The 18,484-nt window shown below is 38.6% G+C and overlaps 3 protein-coding genes across 6 annotated transcripts in view; 2 read left to right on the top strand and 1 right to left on the bottom strand.

Annotated features, from left to right (window-relative positions):
• Positions 9,159-15,456, top strand: LOC104732519 (tRNA pseudouridine synthase A-like). 4 transcript variants are annotated; one of them, XM_010452066.2, is made up of 11 exons: positions 9,173-9,322; positions 9,490-9,595; positions 9,675-9,859; positions 9,975-10,120; positions 10,375-10,466; positions 10,594-10,919; positions 11,065-11,128; positions 11,504-11,566; positions 11,798-11,921; positions 12,266-12,318; positions 15,373-15,456. In XM_010452066.2, exons 1-11 carry the CDS (start codon positions 9,255-9,257, stop codon positions 15,397-15,399), a joined length of 1,254 nt encoding a protein of 417 aa, XP_010450368.1. In that variant the 5' UTR covers positions 9,173-9,254; the 3' UTR covers positions 15,400-15,456. The 4 variants fall into 4 exon arrangements, with proteins under 4 accessions (XP_010450370.1, XP_010450368.1, XP_010450369.1 ...); XM_010452067.2 differs by lacking the exon at positions 15,373-15,456 and adding an exon at positions 13,697-13,783; XM_010452065.1 differs by lacking the exon at positions 15,373-15,456 and having other exon boundaries at positions 12,266-12,417.
• LOC104732521 (pollen receptor-like kinase 1) lies at positions 12,367-14,450 on the bottom strand. The gene is made up of 2 exons (XM_010452069.2): positions 13,115-14,450; positions 12,367-13,044 (listed from the first exon to the last, which is right to left on the bottom strand). Exons 1-2 carry the CDS (start codon positions 14,427-14,429, stop codon positions 12,386-12,388), a joined length of 1,974 nt encoding a protein of 657 aa, XP_010450371.2. The 5' UTR covers positions 14,430-14,450; the 3' UTR covers positions 12,367-12,385.
• Positions 15,387-18,484, top strand: part of LOC104732522 (U-box domain-containing protein 35-like) — a 4,967-nt gene continuing 1,869 nt past the window's right edge. Inside the window, exons 1-8 of the mRNA XM_019233310.1 lie at positions 15,387-15,572; positions 15,662-15,738; positions 15,809-15,927; positions 16,011-16,177; positions 16,276-16,333; positions 16,419-16,710; positions 16,790-16,891; positions 16,979-18,047. Coding sequence (XP_019088855.1) covers positions 15,401-15,572; positions 15,662-15,738; positions 15,809-15,927; positions 16,011-16,177; positions 16,276-16,333; positions 16,419-16,710; positions 16,790-16,891; positions 16,979-18,047 — 2,056 coding nt within the window. The 5' untranslated portion in view covers positions 15,387-15,400. The remainder of the gene's footprint in view (positions 15,573-15,661; positions 15,739-15,808; positions 15,928-16,010; positions 16,178-16,275; positions 16,334-16,418; positions 16,711-16,789; positions 16,892-16,978; positions 18,048-18,484) is intronic.

Raw genomic sequence — 18,484 nt, 5'->3', positions numbered from 1 at the left:
ACAAAGTGAGTGATATGTGAACAAGCTTAGTAGCGAGGGACTGAAAGATAAGAGTAGACGTATTTGTTTCTTTATGCTTTTTTTTCTTTTTGCTACACAATGCTTAATTATAGTAATAAAAAGTTCCATTTATTCCAATACCAATTTCGTTTTAATGTTTTTAGTGTAAAGTGTAAACAACTCCTACGCTAGTGTAAAAATGTAATTCGGGACAAAATTGTCATTTACACATACAGTAGTCAAATTACTTATTGTTAGATCATGTACAACGAGGGTGCTTGTTGGAGTTGGGTTTCGCTGACTCTAGTCCCGTAGCCGGCCCGTCAAATAATGGGTTTGATGGGTTTTAGGGCCGGATTTTTGATGAGTCCAAAATCTTTTCGGGTGATTAGAAAAAAGCGGCGAAGTCAAGCGGTTGAAAGAATCACGGAAGATCGAGGCTGAAAGAGGAGAGATCGATGGAATAAATCTCGGGATTCAGACATGAGATTGAGCACTTAAATATTGCGAAAGAGATGTAGAAGCACAAGAGAACATCTTCGAGAGAAATTACTTGTAACACGAAAACACGAAAAGAGTTCATCAGTATAAATCCAGTTCGTCGTTTCTTTGCTGTTCTTACCGATTTATACCGAAAGCCTGCCCATATCTTAATTAGTTTATTAACATACAAAATTGTTGGTTTCTCGTATCAACAATTTGACACTGCCTGTGGGGACTTAGGTCTTTCTATTCTTACGTCAAAGAGATCGAGACGAAATGGATCCATCCGCAACCAACACAACCATGCCAAAAGTCACTCGCGAACACGCCAGCATAACCTCACACGTCGGTCGCAACTCGACCGGTGACATCGCACCACCAATTTTTAGAAATTTAAAACTATTTTACACTGAATAAACTACAAATAAATAATTCTTTGGCATAATATAAACACTAAAACATGCAAAGACAAAGACATCATCCAAGAACTCAACTAAAATTAACAAACATTGTAATTAAATTTTGGATGTAGCATGTGCAGTACTAAAGTCGTGATTAGTAAAATATTAGTTGTGTTGTAGATTGTTTAAGAACATTTTTCATTATAAAGACAATAAAAAATTATGTGTAATATTCTAAAATTTTCGTATGATATAAAAGTGAAAAAAAATTTCAGTTTTTTTTAGTTTATTAATTATCTAAATAAAGGTAAAATAGAAATTCTTATGACTTAAAATTTATAATAGGTGCTAATATGTATACATTATTTATATTATTTGGTAAAAAAATGTATTAGATATGAGCAAGAAAAAACATTTGAATATTGTACAATATGAAAAATATATATACATATTATATATATATATATTATTTTTTACTTATAATATATCTATTTGTATGTGTGAAAGAATTAATTTAATTTAAGTGTAAATTGTAAAAGAAAAATGGAAGAGAGGAGAGAGGAGAGAGATATTTGAGTTTATTTATGCACCAACCAATCTAGAGCTTATTTATTTATTTATTTATTTATTTTTGGTGTCAACAAATTTAATTGATTACCTTAAAACAGCCAATGCGAAGGTACATCGTTTACAAATAAATTCAAAGCGGTTCGGCCCGTACTTTACATGCCAAATTATCCGCTTTAGTATTAGTCTGACGAGAAACTAAAATTAAAAAAAAAAATCAAAAAAGCTTCTCTTATTATTCTGGATCTCTTCTAGGTATGTTGAAAAGTGGGCCACTTGGCTAGAAAAGACACCATCTTCACCAAATTTGAGCAGTCAGTTACAAACACCGCATCTCTCTTGTTTGCTTCCATCATACACTTCATCTCCCACACTAGTGCTTCCACCTCTGCGTTTAAAGCCGATAAACTACGACAGAGATTTGCAGCCCCCATGGTTGGCGTGGGGTCTTCACAACAAGAACAATACCACCCTATACATGCAAAAGTATCATTTTCCTTCCAAGAGCCGTCAATGAAACACCTGTATCCAAAAAAGGCGTGGAATGGTCGGGACCTACATGGGGTTGGTGAGACTCACGTAGGAGTGCCAACTAGGCTGTAGTCCAAGCCTTTTCCTCACTCTCTGCAAGTTGTAGAACATCTCGTGGATATGTGTCCAGGGCCTCAAAAAACTTGTCATTCCGAGCCTTCCATATATACCATATCAACCAAGGAAACATTGTAACATTAACAACCTTTGGCGTTCGCTATAAAAGATAGTCCATATTCGCATAAAGTGATTCCGAAGGGAAAACTCCCAGAGCCGTTGGAACCTGAGATAGTGCCCATGTTTGAAGAGCGGGTGGGCATTGATAACTCTCTAATTTACATGTTTTAAACACCCTTTTTCTTCTATGTTATGCATTATATATACCCTAACCTTAGCATTTTTAGGTCCTTAACCTTACGAATTTACATTTAGGCCATTTAGGGTGCTGCATTATTTCATTTGTGCATTTTGGATGAAAATATGTACTTTGGAGCCCAAAATGGGGAAGAATGAGGTAAAACCCAAACATGTACCCGAAGGAGTGATCGTGCGAGAAGAACAGTCCGAACCTCAACCCGATCAAAGAGGATCCGGGCGCAGGAAGAACAAATCGAAGCCCTACCCGAGGATCTACCCGACTTGAACCTCGTGCACAACCTCGAGCAGACCTTCGGGCAGAACTAAGCAGCTAGGTCAAAGGGGTTTCCATATATAAACCCTCTTTCTTTTTCTCGCCCTAGCACGCCGCAGACAATCAAGAACCAGAGAGCGAGAGCTTCTGAGAGAGAGAGAGAGCGATTTACATATTTTCTTGCTTTGTTTTTTTATTGCTTTTGCTACTCTTTTCAGTTTTGATTCTGTACTCTATCACTTTTATCTTATTTTCAACTCAATGCAACTTTCATTTGATTGTGTTTTTATGATTTTCACCATGAGATCTGAGTAGTGAATCAAGGTTTCTAAGGATGGGATAGGCGAGTATGTGTTCTTGATCGGTTAGGATGTCTTAGCTTGAATGTTTATTTTATAAAAATTCATTTCTAGATTGGTATTCTTAATGCTATTTTCAGACTGAGAGTTTAAGATTAGATCTAGCGTGTTTTGCCATCAAGAGATGTTGTTGAGATACTTGAATCAACCAATGCTAGAGATTTACTCACTTAGCCTAAGAGATTAGATGTGTAAGGAGTTTATTGACAATAATGAATCGGATTTTAATGTCTGCTTAGTCATGTTTCTCCAACGAGAGTTGGGTAGAGGAGTGACTAAGGTTGATTGTTTCTATCACGAGAGTGTTTTAGCAAGGTTTAGAGATTCATTTTCTAGAGAATATTTGCTTGAGGCATGTAAGATATCCCAAATTGATCAAGAGCACTTATGAGTCGATTACCCCATCCTTAGGAGCTTTCGCATCTTGATTGTTTAGCTTTTTACATATAACTCGACCCATTACCCGAAGTGGTACTCAATCACCAGCCTCGTGTATACCTTCGAGTTGTTCATCTTTGTGTTCTTTATTTCTTTTGTCATCCGATTACCCGCAAGATCCGGTACTCGAATCCTTGCATCGAGTGCTTAGGTCGTGTGGTTCTTGTTTTATTACTTTTTTTTTTCTAGGTTGTTAGATAAAACCCTCATTATTGCTTGGCTTGACTTGCTTTGTTCTGATTATATCTTATCTGCTAGCATACCAACCATTTGGATTGATAACCCTTTGTACTACAACTTCATAGGGAATTGATACCCTGGGTGAAAATCCTGTTATCAATTTGGCGCCGTTGCCATTTGGTTGAATTTTGTTTGTTACATTTAAGATTTCAGCACTTGCTAGATCAAGTTCTTTTTTTATCCAAAGATTCGGTCCTGACTGGTTTACTTTCGTGTTTGGTTGTTTTGCATTTCAGGTACAACCCGAGTACCCATCCGATCGTCACTCGATCACCTAGATCGAGTTGGCCTTCGTGTACCCACTCCGTAACTGATTGTGCATGAAAATATGATCCAAGGGTAGCCAACACTTGAGTCCATTCATCGAAAACATTGACAGACCAAGGTTACTCCGTCAACAACAAGTACAACAACCGCAACCAACCACAATTGAGGAGGTCATGAATAATCAACATGGTCCACAAGATCCTCAAGAGAGGACCAACATAGGAGCAGGAGATGCTCCATCTACTCATACTCAAAGACATTACATTGTGCCACCAGCTGTTCGAAACAACAATTTTGAGATCAAGAGTAGTCTCATCCAAATGATTCAGAGCAACAAGTTTCATGGACTGCCAATGGAGGACCCATTGGATCACATGGATGAATTTGATAGGCTCTGTAGCCTCATAAAGATCAATGGAGCTAGTGAAGATGGATTCAAGCTCTGGCTCTTCCCATTTTCTTTGGGTGACAAAGCACACGTTTAGGAGAAATCACTTCCCAATGAGTTTATCACCACATGGGAAGCATGCAAAAAGGCGTTCCTTGCCAAATTCTTCTCCAAATCCTGAACTGCAAGACTGCGGAATGACATCTCCAGCTTTGTTCAGAAAAGCAATGAGACATTCAGTGAAGCCTGGGAACGTTTCAAGGGATACACCAGCAGATGCCCGCATCATTGATTCAGAAATGCTTCATTGCTAAGTACATTTTACCGCGGTGTAGTCCCTAAGATTCAGATGTTGCTGGCAGTAATGGAAATTTTCTCAACAAAGATGTTGATGAAGGTTGGGACCTAGTGGAGAACTTAGCCCAATCTGATGGGCACTACAATGGGGAAAATGGCCATTTCATACCCGTACACATCCCGAAAGTGCGAATTGCTGCCTGTACAAACAAGGAGTGCCAATTTAGACATGTACCCTAATACATTGCAAATTTCATACATGTACTCACAAAATTGAGCCAATAACAAAGTCCACATTAACGGATTTAAGTCAACTATTAGAGATGCTGACTCAGAATCCACGTGTGTATTAACGTGCCATTGAAAACACAAAACGACGTCGTTTTGTAATATTTTTTTTTGCAAAAAAATGTCAAATATCCACACTCTGGGGGTTTGAACCCGCGATCTCATACATATTTAGCGTAAAACTTAACCAGTTGATCCCACAACAATACTCAATAGTATGTTACAAATTTATCCTCATAAACCTAATGTGGCATCCATCAAAATCAAAAAAAAATTGTGAGAAATTCACACTCCCGTGGGTCGAACCCGCGTACTCAAATATAATTAGTGTAGGACGTAACTAGTTGATCCCATAACAATACTCAATTATATGATACAAGTTTATCTTTATAAACCTTAAATAGATCTAAGTCCCAATTAAATGAAATATTTATATTTATATTTATAAGGTAAATATAACTGAGAATATAAAGATAAATTTGTATAACTGATAAATTATAAATTAATCACAGTTCATTGTTGCTAGATCAATCTTTCGAAAAAAAATGAAAAATCTTTGTTTAAAACCTTGTGTCTTTTGAAAGCTTCTTCCACTTGTGTGAAACTTGCTTGCACATTGTATCATCTCTATATTATTGGACTTAACCTGAACTTAAATTATCTTGTTTATGGAACTTGAATGTTTGGTCATGGTAACTCTAAATCTCGGGTTAACACTCTATTTTTGCCAATCTTTTCGCTTAACCCGAAATTATTTTCCCCTACCCTTGAACCCAAACCTTTTCTTTCAAACCTTGTTGTGAATTGTTGAGTGAGGCCTTTTCATGTTTTGATGGTGATATAGGTTGTGAAACCTTGAGAGTATTGAAAACGACAAAGAACTTGCTCTTGTTTTAGCTAAGTTTAGAACCATTTGAACTAGCTAATAGAATCGGTTTTGAAAGATAGGTGGTTAGCATGTTTATTTGGGGTTGGGTTGAGGATCGAAAGAGAAATTAAAGAAGAGAGACCCTAAGATTCAGTTTAATTAGCTCTAAATCTCTAAGTAAAAAAAAGAGAGAGAAAGGTCTTGCTATAGTCTCCTAGAGAAAAAAAGAGAGAAAAAAAAAATTTAGGAGTATAACAAAGAAAGAAATTTTTTTGTAGAGAGCTAGATGTTTAAAGTTAAAACCGTAGGGATTGTAAAAAAGGGGAGTTAAAATCAAGGTTGTGGGCAATTTTACTCTAGGGTGTTTGATAAAAAGAAAGTGAATGAGAAAAGGGTAGATCATCAAGAGTTAAGCTTTGTATGCCTCAATTGTTCTCAATCTTAGATAGTTTTCACAACTGTCTAGCATTCCTTCTTTTGAGAGTAAGCCACCTAAAGATATTGTTTGAAACATACCTACCAAAAAGCCTTACCCTTGTAACCGATTGAGCTTGATTCACTTTCCATTTGCAAGAATTCACCAAACAGTTTAATGAATGTGAAAGAGATGTTCTTTGGAATCGCAAGTCTTTAGTGATAGTTGGAGGATGAACTAGATCGATGCATGGTGTTGAGCATAGAGAAATATTTGTAAGTATGTTGATTGATCCTGGCACCATTAAACTATCTTTAAGGACTATAGCTTGAATCCTTAGATTAAGTACTTTGAGGTTATGAGTCCCCACATCCAAACCTCATCCCATTATTTCCTTGCTAGAGGACTAGCAAGAGATAAGTTTGGGGGTGTAATAACTCTCTAATTTACATGTTTAAGACACCTTTTTTCATCCATGTTATGCATTATATATACTCTAGCCTTAGCATTTTTAGGTCCTTAACCTTAGGAATTTACATTTAGGCCATTTAGGGTGCTGCATTATTGCATTTGTGCATTTTGGATGAAAACAAGTACTTTGGAGCCCAACTTGAACCTCTTGCACAACCTCGAGCAGACCTTCGGGCAGAACCTCGTGCACAACCTCGAGCAGACCTTCGGGCAGAATTGAGCAGCTAGGTCAAAGGGGTTTCCATATATAAACCCCCTTTCTTTTTCTCGCCCTAGCACGCCGCAGACACTCACAAACCAGAGAGCGAGAGATTCTGAGAGAGAGAGAGAGAGAGAGAGAGAGAGAGAGAGAGAGAGAGAGAGAGAGAGAGAGAGCGATTTACACATTTTCTTGATTTGTTTGGAGTCGATTTTTATTGCTTCTGCTACTCTTTTCAGTTTTGATTATGTATTCTATCACTTTTATCTTATTTTCAATTCAATGCAACTTTCATTCGATTTTGTTTTTATGCTTTTCACCATGAGATCTGAGTAGTGAATCGAGGTTTCTAAGGATGGGATAGGCGAGTATGTGTTCTTGATCGGTTAGGATGTCTTAGCTTGAATGTTTATTTTATAAAAAATCCATTTCTAGATTGGTATTCTTAATGCTATTTTCAGACCGAGAGGTTGAGAATAGATCTAGGGTGTTTTGCCATCGAGAGATGTTGTTGAGATGCTTCATTTTCTAAACCTTGCTCAAACACTCTCGTGATAGAAACAATCAAACTTAGTCACTCCCCTACCCAACTATCGTTGGAGAAACATGACTAACCATGCATTAAAATTCGATTCATTATTGTCAATAAACTCATTACACATCTAATCTCTTAGATGTAAGATATCCCAAATTGATCAGGAGCACATAAGAGTCGATTACCCCATCCTTAGGAGCTTTAGCATCTTGATTGTTTAGCTTTTTACATATAACTTGACCCATTACTCGAACTGGTACTCGATCACCAGCCTCGTGTATATCTTCGAGTTGTTCATCTTTGTGTTCTTGATTTCTTCTGTCATCCGATTACCCGCTCGATCCGGTACTCGAATTCTTGCATCGAGTGGTTCTTGTTTTATTACTTTTTTTGTTTCTTCTAGGTTGTTAGATAAAACCCCCATTATGCTTGGCTTGACTTGCTTTGTTCTGATCGTATCTTATCCGCTAGCATATCAACCATTTGGATTGATAACCCTTTGTACTACAACTGCATAGGGAATTGATAGCCTAGGTGAAAATCCTGTTATCAGGCATAGAAAAAAAGCATGATTTATAGTTTCCTGATGATTGCCACACCTAGAACACCCATGATCACACCTTATACCTCTATTATGTAAATTCCTCGTGACGGCCACGCAACCAGAAAGAACTTGCCACATAAAATGTTTTATCTTAGGGGGACACTTGGTTTGCCAGACATTAGCTTGTAGAAGACGAATATCCGAACCACGAACCCCCGCCAACACATCCTTATGAATTGTCTGGTATCCCGATTTAACCGTGTATTTGCCAGTTTTGGTAAAGTGCCAACCTAGAGAATCCACAAAATGAGGGATCCTCAACGGCATTGCACGTATCAAAGAGACATCTGCCGAGACAAATGTAGAATTGAGCAAATCAATCTTCCACATACTGAAATGGAAGTCCCAGACCCAAGCCTTTTAATAAGTCCTTTATTTACCAGAGGTCGAGCAGAGATAATACTCCTCCATCCATAAGTCGGGGAGTATGACTTGATAGGATCCAGAATCATCCACACTCCAAAAACCTAAACCATCATTTTCTTTACCAGAACAGAGTTTATTCCAGGCCATCCAAATGCATTCCTCATGATTGTCCATTATTACTCCACCAAAAGTTTGCAACCGCACTTGTTAATTTCCCCGTTATTGATTTTAGGAGACGAAAACAAGACATCACATGAGTTGGTAAAGCGGTGGCAACGGACTTTATCATCACCTCTTTAGCCCTTTTAGATAACAGTTTTGAAGACCACCTATTAACCTTTGTATGGAGTCGTTCTCTAATGAAAGAGAAAAGTGTTGTTTTAGACCCGTCCATGCTGCTCTCTGGTAATCCTAAGTAAGTACCCATCCCGCCTACGTTGGAAATCCCTAATACCGTTTTCAACTCTTCTTTGCTGAAATTTCCTTCTCACAATCAAAAACAATTTTTAAAAGTTATAACGGTATGATCGGAAGAAATACATTGTTGTAGATAAATTTAGGGAATTTTGATTTAAAAGGATGTTTATTTTTAAATTTGTCTTTTTTTTTTTTTTTTTTTTTNAAATTGTTATTATGCCTAAATTATCCTTAAAATAAATAAAATTAATTTTTTTCAGCAAATTTAAAATATAAAAAGAATGAAAACAAATTAACAAGGAATAATAAGGTTTGAGGTTAACAAGTCTTTGGCAAAAAAAAAAAAAAAAAAAAAGGGTAACAAGTAAGAAGCCCAACAACAAGGCCTTGTACATTGAGCTCTCTGATACAAACCATAACCACCTTCTGAGTCTGTGCCCGCTGACTGAGAAGATTTCAACGAGCAACGGCTTAGGTCAATCTGAGACGATGGCGAGCAGAGTTTACGTTCATTACCACCACGCCGATGCCTGCAGCAAAGCTCGCTGGAATGCCAGGTTCAGATTCTTAGCAATTTATAATTGAAATTGGATCGTTTCCGATTTGGGGGCGTTTGGTTAAGGAAGAGTACTGATCCTGAACCTTACCAGTTGTTGAAGAGAAGACATTAGAGCTCATAACATCAAATGTTTTGGATACTAACTTGCTTTGTTTTGTTCGGCAGAGAGACCTTTAGGTTTATGTATGATAGGCCTTGGCAACACGTTCTTGATTTCTATTCAAATGCAGTGGAAGGGAAACTTCCAGTCCTTGATTTGTTTCAGCCTAAGGTTAGTTTATCTTTTATCACCAACTTGTGTCAAGATGGCTTGTATCGTCCTCCTGATTGAAATAGTGTTCAAAATTCAGAAATATTTGGTCCATGATGAAGGGATAACTGATGGGATGCCTCTTGAAACTGAATTGGAGACTTGTACTAGGAGAGATGGGAGGTCGGGGAGGTGGGAAAGAGTCAATTTCAAGATCATTCTTTCGTACAATGGGACTTCTTTTGATGGATGGCAGAAACAGCCTGACTTACACACTGTTCAGGGGTAGGTTACTTTCATCCTTTCTTGGGCACATTGCATTTGAAAAAGAGTAGCAAACATGTACTTGCTCATTTTCCCCTGAAAAATGATTGTTCTAGCGTTTTGTGGTTTCCTAAAGTGTGGTAGAGAAGTCTCTCGGGGGATTTGTTGATGAAAAGAAAGCCCAACTGCTCAAGAAAAAATGTAAACCATTAGAAGGTCGTGTACTTGTTGCTGGAAGAACTGACAAAGGAGTCTCTGCTCTTAATCAAGTTTGTTCTTTTTGTACGTGAAAATTCTGATTCCTTAGAAAATAGTTTATGGCTTTTCTTTCTCTTAAGTTGACCAATAAGTAACAGAAAACCATTTGATCTTTGTTCTCCATGAGTACTTCCAATTTTTGGCTCGTGAGGGTTGCCTCTTACTCAGATTAGCAGTAAATCATTGTGAGATTATACTACTTGTTTCAAGAACATGGCCATTCTGGCTAGTCAACGTGATTAATTGTAAGATTTTCTAATTTTAAGTTTTTCTCTTAGATACCTGGAGAAAAGACATCGAACCCATTGAAGTTGAAGATGCTATCAATAAGGATTCTTCTGGAAAACTTAGGGTTGTGTCAATCTCTAAGGTATACTCTCTATTCAGGATGGGTTTCGTCTCCTTTTTGAGTTTTCTGCAAACTATGATAAAAAAGTATGTGTAAGGATACACAAATTTTCTAATCGTATTTTTGGAACTATGAACTGAAACTGCAGGTTTCCAGATCATTTCACCCAAATTTCTCTGCAAAATGGAGGCGCTACTTGTATATCTTTCCCTTGGATGGTACTGAGCCATTGAGCGAAGGTGGCAAGAATCATGAGAACTTTATCTTTGATGAGAACCGTGAAAAGCAAAGAAATGGAGTAATCTTGAGCGAGGATGATGAGCTTGAAATTGAGGAAACCAACAAAGGTCTTCAAGTAGTAGAGAAGCCAAGTGACTTCAGTGTAAGCAAGGTTGATCAACTTTTACAGAAGCTTCAAGGGAAAGTATTATCGTACAAAATGTTTGCGCGTGATACAAAGGCTGCAAGAAACGAGTAAGAGCTCACACTTTAGCATCGCAACAGTTCTAGACCACTTTCTTACCAGCATGATAATTTAACTTTCTTATCAGCATGATGTACATTGCCATAAATTTGAAGTGTAAATGGTTTCTTATTTGGGTTATCTTTGACGTTTCAGAGGTCCACCTACAGAATGTTTCATGTACCATGCACGGGCAGCCGAGATTAGATTGTCCTGTTCTGTAAGTGTTTGATTATGTTCTCACATTAGATGTCATTTCTTTACTTCACACTCGATCATTCTAATGCCACTTGTTAAGGTGCTACACGCCATAGTTTCTACTTAAGAATTTAAGGTCTGGTTAAAAGCTCCTATTCTTTTTTATGTATAGCTCTTCATTTTTGTGGCATGGCTTTTTGGTGCATCAATAGCACTTTTTATCCTGGCTACTGAAGGATAGAAAACATGAGATTAACAAAAACAAAATTGTACATTACATCTTGGTTCTTGATTAAACGCTCTCGCGAGTTCTTATTCTTTTTGCAAGCGTGTCCTAAAGTGGAGATTTTCTCCCCATGTGAAACTAAAATTGACTTCTTTTGATGAACTGTACCAGGATTATGTAGAAGGAAGAAGGGTTATGTGCGTTGAGCTTGTCGCTAACCGATTTCTCCGCAAGGTGTTTACTTTAAGCCTAATATTAGCTTCAATTACACTTAACTTGCAATTTTTGGTTCTTTATAAAAAAGAATTACCTTTAACTTTTGAAAAGTAAAGAATCACACTACAAGACACATGCAAGAGAAATGGTACAACAGCAGCCTTGATGAGTATCTCATCATTAATGAGTCCTAAATTTTTTTCAAATTCTCTTCTCCACTTAAATCTTAGTTGTTTTTGTAACTTTCAGATGGTAAGAGTTCTTGTGGCAACATCAATCCGAGAAGCAGCTGCTGGTGCGGATAATGATGCATTGTTAAAACTGCTAGAAGCTTCATGCAGACGAGCCACAGCTCCTCCAGCTCCATCTGAAGGTCTCTGTTTATTTGACGTTGGTTATACTGATTTTGACCCTCAAATTTCTCTCATTTCCTGAGAATGGCATGTAACATTTACTCACATATTGAATGGAATCTGCATGGTTTAGATTAAATTTCCGCTTGTCGTTAGAGCAAGCAAGACTTTATTATATTAATGTCTCATAATTAATGGTCAAGGATGTAGCCTTGACAATGGTTTTTAGTTAATGGGGTGTATTGCAAGATCTATGTACATGTCATATATGATGAATGTGTGAAGAAATCATGTCATTATCTACAGAGAGATGGAAGAGACGTGTAATAATCAATCACGCATTTGTGTGTCATGTTTGTTGCAGATACATTATATGATATAAAAGAGATCAAGCGTTCATCTACTTCAGTTCCACAGGTAAATGTCCACACATCCATCAACTCTCATTGTATTTATACAGAACAAGGCAAACTCTTGTCTCTTCTCATGTCAAGTTGATGCTCTCGCTTGACACTCCTTTAGATGACCTCCCATCAGTTTCACTCACATATGTTGAATAGAAGTCGTCATCATCCCCTTCCTGCTCCCTCAACTCCTCAATCTTCTCCACAGCCTCTACTATGTCCAACCTTTTCTCCACGTCTGGTTCACAACAGCTCAATCCGATCCTCAAGAGTTTGAGAATCTGTCCTTCACAATGGCTTGTCTTGCCCATCTCCTTATCAAATAAATTTGGTGCCCATTCCCCATGGAAACCCAAGTTCACCCAACTCGCTAAATCCTCTTCACTACCTTGCGAGAAATTGGCTGGGAATTTTCCGGTTAGGATCTCCAAGATGAGTATGCCAAGCTGCCATACATCGGTTTTCTTGGTGATACGTTGGTGTTGCAAATACTCAGGGGATCTATAGGCTGCCATGTGCACTTGTGCCTTCTCTTGGTTGATCAACGGAATTAAGCCATAGTCTGTGAGAAGTGGTTCAAAGGCTTTGGTGAGGAGAACATTGGAGGATTTGAGATGACCATGTGGAGCCATTAGGCTAGGTAGATCATGGTGGAGATATAACAGCCCCCTTGCAACTCCTTTCACGATCTTCAATCTTGTTGGCCAGTCCAAACTTGGATTTCCTAACGACTGATTACCTACAAAGATTTGACTCTTAAGCAACAATAAATCATAGAGACTTGAAGTGTAAAAATAACGAAAACTTACTATGAAGATTAACAGCCAAGCTTCCTCTCTCAGCAAAATCACATACCAATAACTTCTCCTCCTTCCTATAGTAATAAGCCACAATGGGAAGCAGATTATGGTTCCTTAACCTCCCTAATCTTTTCATATGCTCTTGAAACTCATCTCTCCCTGCATTGTTCATCTGCTTGAACCTCTTCACGACCATCATTTGTCCGCTTGATAGCACTGCTTTATAGGATGCACCAAAACATCCACTCCCAAGTATCTCAGCCGAAGCCTTCAACAGATCTTGCAGGTCAAATTTTTCCCTATCTTCCCTCAGGAATGAGAGCTTCGTGTTCTCCACTCCAGTTGTTGTAGCTGACCCATTGCGATGATCAGATTTATGTCGTCCTCTACGGGTTTGGTCCGCATCTCGGATGCCAATTTTCTTTTGTAGACTTGATGGTCCGGTTTCTACCGCCAAAGTCAGTTGTTTCTTCCTATAGTTGCGGTTAATTAGCACGATGATCACTCCAAGGATTATGAGTATTGCCAGCACCGTGACTATTATCTTTATAACGAGAGGGTCCCTTGATGATGATTTGGGTCGTACCTCAGGTTGTGGAGGAAGTTCTTTAAAAGGAGAATCACATTCTGTTTCCAGCGGTTTTCCACATAAGCCTTTGTTACCTTCAAACACCTTTGGATCCATCATGCTGAGACTCTCAGGGATTGGACCTGTTAATGCATTGTTTGAAAGGTTTATCAAGTGCAGCTCATGTCCAAACTCTGGTATTTGTCCAGTGAATTGGTTCCCGTCAAGTCTCAGTTCTAAAAGCTTGGGCAATTTGGTCACAGATGTCGGGATTTGACCAGTAAACTTGTTTTGTGCCAAATGGACCTTCTTCAACCACGCCATACCTTCAAAAGCATTATCTGGTATATCTCCTTCGAATTGATTGTTAGAGAGGTAAAGTGACTTGAGAGCAGCGAGTTTCTTGAACTCAGGGAATGGCCCTCCGAACTTGTTGTTCCTGAAGCTTAGAGTCCTCAAGGATGTCAAACCCGACAATGCCTCAATGTCTATAGAACCAGAAAGCTCCAAATTCTCTATCTGCAGTCCCCAGACGGAGCCGCTATTGCACAAGACACCAGGCCAAGTGCAAGGAGGGGTTTTAGCATCCCAGGAGGCCAACGCGTTTGCCTGCCCAACAACTAAAGATTTCTTGATGTTGAGGATAGCCTCGGAATTCGAAAGACCATGAGTGGCTGTGGAGAAGAGAAGGAGGAGACACACTAGTGGTACCATAATGATGTATAGGCTGAGGCAACGCGCCTGCATGGGATGCATGAGGCGCGCGCTCTGGAGGAAACCTTTCAGAAGGGGACAATGTGGTGTTACGGCTTGAGTTGGATTGACACAGCAGAGAGAAAAAAAAAAGATGAATGGTAAAGAGAAGAAGGCTTTGCATCAAAAGCATTCCAATAATAGGTTAGTGGTGAAACTTAAATTTCTAATTGCTGACCTGTGATGTCTTTTAAGATTACATCAGACAGCACCAATACACAATTTCTCTGTTTTATTTTCTGTCTCATCCACTGAACAACCCCATTGTCTATATTGGTAAACCTTAAACCCAAACTTGGTACGTACGTTTGAAACAAGATTTAGATATTTTCATTGTTATCTGGTAAAAATCAGAGGAAGATACCATCTTTGTTCGACAGATAAACAACAGGAACCAACTGAAATCAGCCAAAAAACAAAGAATCTGACACTAGATGAAAAGTACACACTTACTCTTGTAAAATTTTTCATTACTTCCATTAAGTTTATTATTTCCTAAACTACATTTGCAAATCTTATCTGACTTACAAAAAAAAAAACTACTCCCTTGGTATCATTTTATAAGATTTTTTTTTTTTGGCTAAAAGCATAAAGATTATTTATAAAAATTCAACCAATAGAAAAAAGTAGTCAGAATTTTAAAAGTCATAAACTATTTAATTAAAAAAGTTATGCTTGAGAACATCTAATAAAAAAATTATACATTTTGGGACAGAGGGAGTATAAAATAACTTTCCAATTAAACTTTATATTCCCAAGAAAAGAAAATAGAAAAGTCTCGATGGGCTAATGAAGTTGGTTACATCTGTAAGGAGACGATTAGAAAGATAGTCAAAGTTGTCTGTTGGGATGCACTGCTAATATTAGCATTAGTCAAACGCGTTTCTCCAAAATTCAAAATTAGTGTTATTCATATATAAACTCATTGAGTATCTGTTTGTTGCAGAACAATACCGAGAGAATAAGCAGTTGAAATGGTGAAAAGCTCCGATAAAAGAGAAGGAAATGTTACGTTGGCCATCGACAGAGACAAAGAGAGCCAAAACGTGATGAAATGGGCTGTCAGCAATCTTCTTAGCCGAGGCCAAACTATTACTCTTCTTCATGTCAAAATCAAACAATCCTCGTCTTCTCTTCCCTATTCCGGTATATGACAAACCCTCTGTTTTAACTTCTTTATTTGAGGTCTTATTCTTATGATATTCATATTAACATATAATTTGATTCAATTGCAGGATCTAACCTGTCTAAGTCAGGCGATGATGCATCCGATTTGTTTCTTCCCTTCCGTTGCTTCTGTGCTAGAAAAGAGGTACGTTGTCGCTTCACTTTCTATCTTCTCAAGCGTTTCTTTTCATTTGACGGACTCTTGTTTTTGACAGATCATATGCCAAGATGTGGTTGTGGAGGACGTTAGTGCGGCTAAAGGAATAGTTGACTACGTGGAACAGAATGGAATCGAGACTCTAGTACTCGGTTTATCGAAGATGAATCTTTTAAGGTAATGAGGCAAATGCTTTTCTCCTTTGCTTAAAAACTAAATCTAAGCACATTTATATATATATATGCTCTATTTGATAGAAGGTTCAAAGCAGCGGATGTTTCAAGTACCATCATGAAAAAGGCACCGAGTTTCTGTACAGTATATGTAATCTCTAAAGGGAGAATCTCGTCTCTGAAATCATCTACAAGTTTACCTCCGACTTCCACTATGCGGCACCATGTACACACTCCGACGAACAATCTGAATGGTATATATATGACCAAATATTTTTCAAGGACACCACATAAGAATTAAACTAATTTTTCCTTAACTGATCAAGCTAAGTGGGTTTCATTCATGTTGCAGCTGAAAGGAGGAAACAAACAATGCAAAGAACACAAGACGAGATCAAGATTGAGATCAAGTATGTTTCTCATCTATATATATATATATATTCATTCTTGTTCGTAAGATAAATGTTACTTATGGCAACCACACATGTTGTATAGGTCTCCCTTTTCGACAAGAGGATACGAAGGCATTTACCATCCCTCGATGACAGACTCTGACATATCATTTGTGAGTAATGGAAGACCGAGCGTGGATCAGATGTTTCCTTCCTTGTATGACAATGTGGATATTCCTCGGCTCTCAGTCAGTTCTGAGTATGGACAAAATCGATCCAGTTTTGCTACATCATACACATCAGGAAAGGAGTCTATAGATCTTGGCTCATCATATACAGGACACTCTTCAAGCTCACTTGAAAGTGGGAGACCATCATTTTCATTACAGTGCCAGGTATTTGCACTACTTTTTATACCACTACTCTACATCATCTGCGCATGAGAAAATGTTTACCTAATGCAAAATCTGACAGGATGAGATTGAAGCCGAGATGAGAAGGCTGAAAATGGAGCTAAAGTCTACAATGGAAATGTATAACAGTGCCTGCAAGGAAGCAATCTCTGCAAAGAAGGCGGTATGTTTTGAGTTTATAACAATCAGAAGCTAATTTCCTGTCAGATTCTCTCTCACCAAACTTATGATATGGTTCTCCTCTTCTCAGGCTAATGAGTTACACAAGTGGAAAGCAGATAAGGAACATATATTAGAAGAGGTGAGACTTGCGAAAGAAGCAGCGATGGCAACGGCAGAGAGGGAGAAAGAAAAAAGCAGAGCAGCCATGGAAGCGGCAGTGGCAGCTCAAAGAATATCAGAACTTGAGACTCAAAAGAGAAAGCATATTGAAACCGCAGAGGAAAAGAAGAGGGGAGTGAAAACTGATTTAAGGTACAGAAAATACAGCATTGAGGAGATTGAAGAAGCCACAGAAGAGTTCTTGCCTAGTCGCAAGATTGGAGAAGGAGGCTATGGACCTGTTTACAAGGGAACACTAGATTATACTAAAGTGGCAATAAAAGTTCTAAGACCAGACGCGGCACAAGGAAGGTCTCAGTTCCAGCAAGAGGTTGAAGTACTAACATGTATGAGACATCCAAACATGGTTCTCCTGCTTGGTGCCTGTCCGGAATACGGATGTTTAGTGTACGAATACATGGCCAATGGTAGCTTAGAAGACTGTCTCTTCAGACGAGGAAACTCCCCAATCCTTTCTTGGCAGCTAAGATTTCGTATAGCCGCTGAAATCGCAACCGGTCTTCATTTCCTACACCAGATGAAACCGGAGCCTTTGGTGCACCGTGACCTTAAACCGGGAAACATATTACTTGACAAACATTTTGTCAGCAAGATTTCAGATGTGGGCTTGGCCAGGCTCGTCCCTCCATCTGTTGCTGATACTGCAACCCAATATAGAATGACGACAACCGCTGGAACATTCTTTTACATAGACCCCGAATATCAGCAGACCGGTATGTTGGGGACTAAATCAGACGTTTACTCGTTTGGCATTATGCTTTTGCAAATACTTACAGCTAAGCCACCAATGGGTTTGACTCATCACGTCGAAAGAGCAATTGAAAAAGGAACTTTTGCTGAGATGTTAGACCCAGCTGTTCCTGACTGGCCAGTCGAAGAGGCCTTGGTTGCAGCAAAACTTGCTCTACAGTGTGCAGAACTAAGACGCAAAGACAGACCTGACTTAGGGAATGCTGTTTTGCCTGTGCTNATACAGCATTGAGGAGATTGAAGAAGCCACAGAAGAGTTCTTGCCTAGTCGCAAGATTGGAGAAGGAGGCTATGGACCTGTTTACAAGGGAACACTAGATTATACTAAAGTGGCAATAAAAGTTCTAAGACCAGACGCGGCACAAGGAAGGTCTCAGTTCCAGCAAGAGGTTGAAGTACTAACATGTATGAGACATCCAAACATGGTTCTCCTGCTTGGTGCCTGTCCGGAATACGGATGTTTAGTGTACGAATACATGGCCAATGGTAGCTTAGAAGACTGTCTCTTCAGACGAGGAAACTCCCCAATCCTTTCTTGGCAGTTAAGATTTCGTATAGCCGCTGAAATCGCAACCGGTCTTCATTTCCTACACCAGATGAAACCGGAGCCTTTGGTGCACCGTGACCTTAAACCGGGAAACATATTACTTGACAAACATTTTGT

Source organism: Camelina sativa, chromosome 12 (genome assembly GCF_000633955.1).
Source record: "Camelina sativa cultivar DH55 chromosome 12, Cs, whole genome shotgun sequence".
NCBI classification, from domain to species: Eukaryota; Viridiplantae; Streptophyta; class Magnoliopsida; order Brassicales; family Brassicaceae; genus Camelina; species Camelina sativa.
This window is presented reverse-complemented; position numbering and strand designations above follow the sequence as displayed.

Coding starts and splice junctions, on each gene's coding strand:
- LOC104732519 (XM_010452065.1), top strand. CDS start 9,255: ATGGCGAGCAGAGTTTACGTTCATTACCACCACGCCGATGCCTGCAGC. Junction 11,129..11,503: donor AGATTAGATTGTCCTGTTCT/GTAAGTGTTTGA, acceptor GAACTGTACCAG/GATTATGTAGAAGGAAGAAG. Junction 11,922..12,265: donor TCCTCCAGCTCCATCTGAAG/GTCTCTGTTTAT, acceptor TGTTTGTTGCAG/ATACATTATATGATATAAAA.
- LOC104732521 (XM_010452069.2), bottom strand. CDS start 14,429: ATGCATCCCATGCAGGCGCGTTGCCTCAGCCTATACATCATTATGGTA. Junction 13,045..13,114: donor CTTGGCTGTTAATCTTCATA/GTAAGTTTTCGT, acceptor AAATCTTTGTAG/GTAATCAGTCGTTAGGAAAT.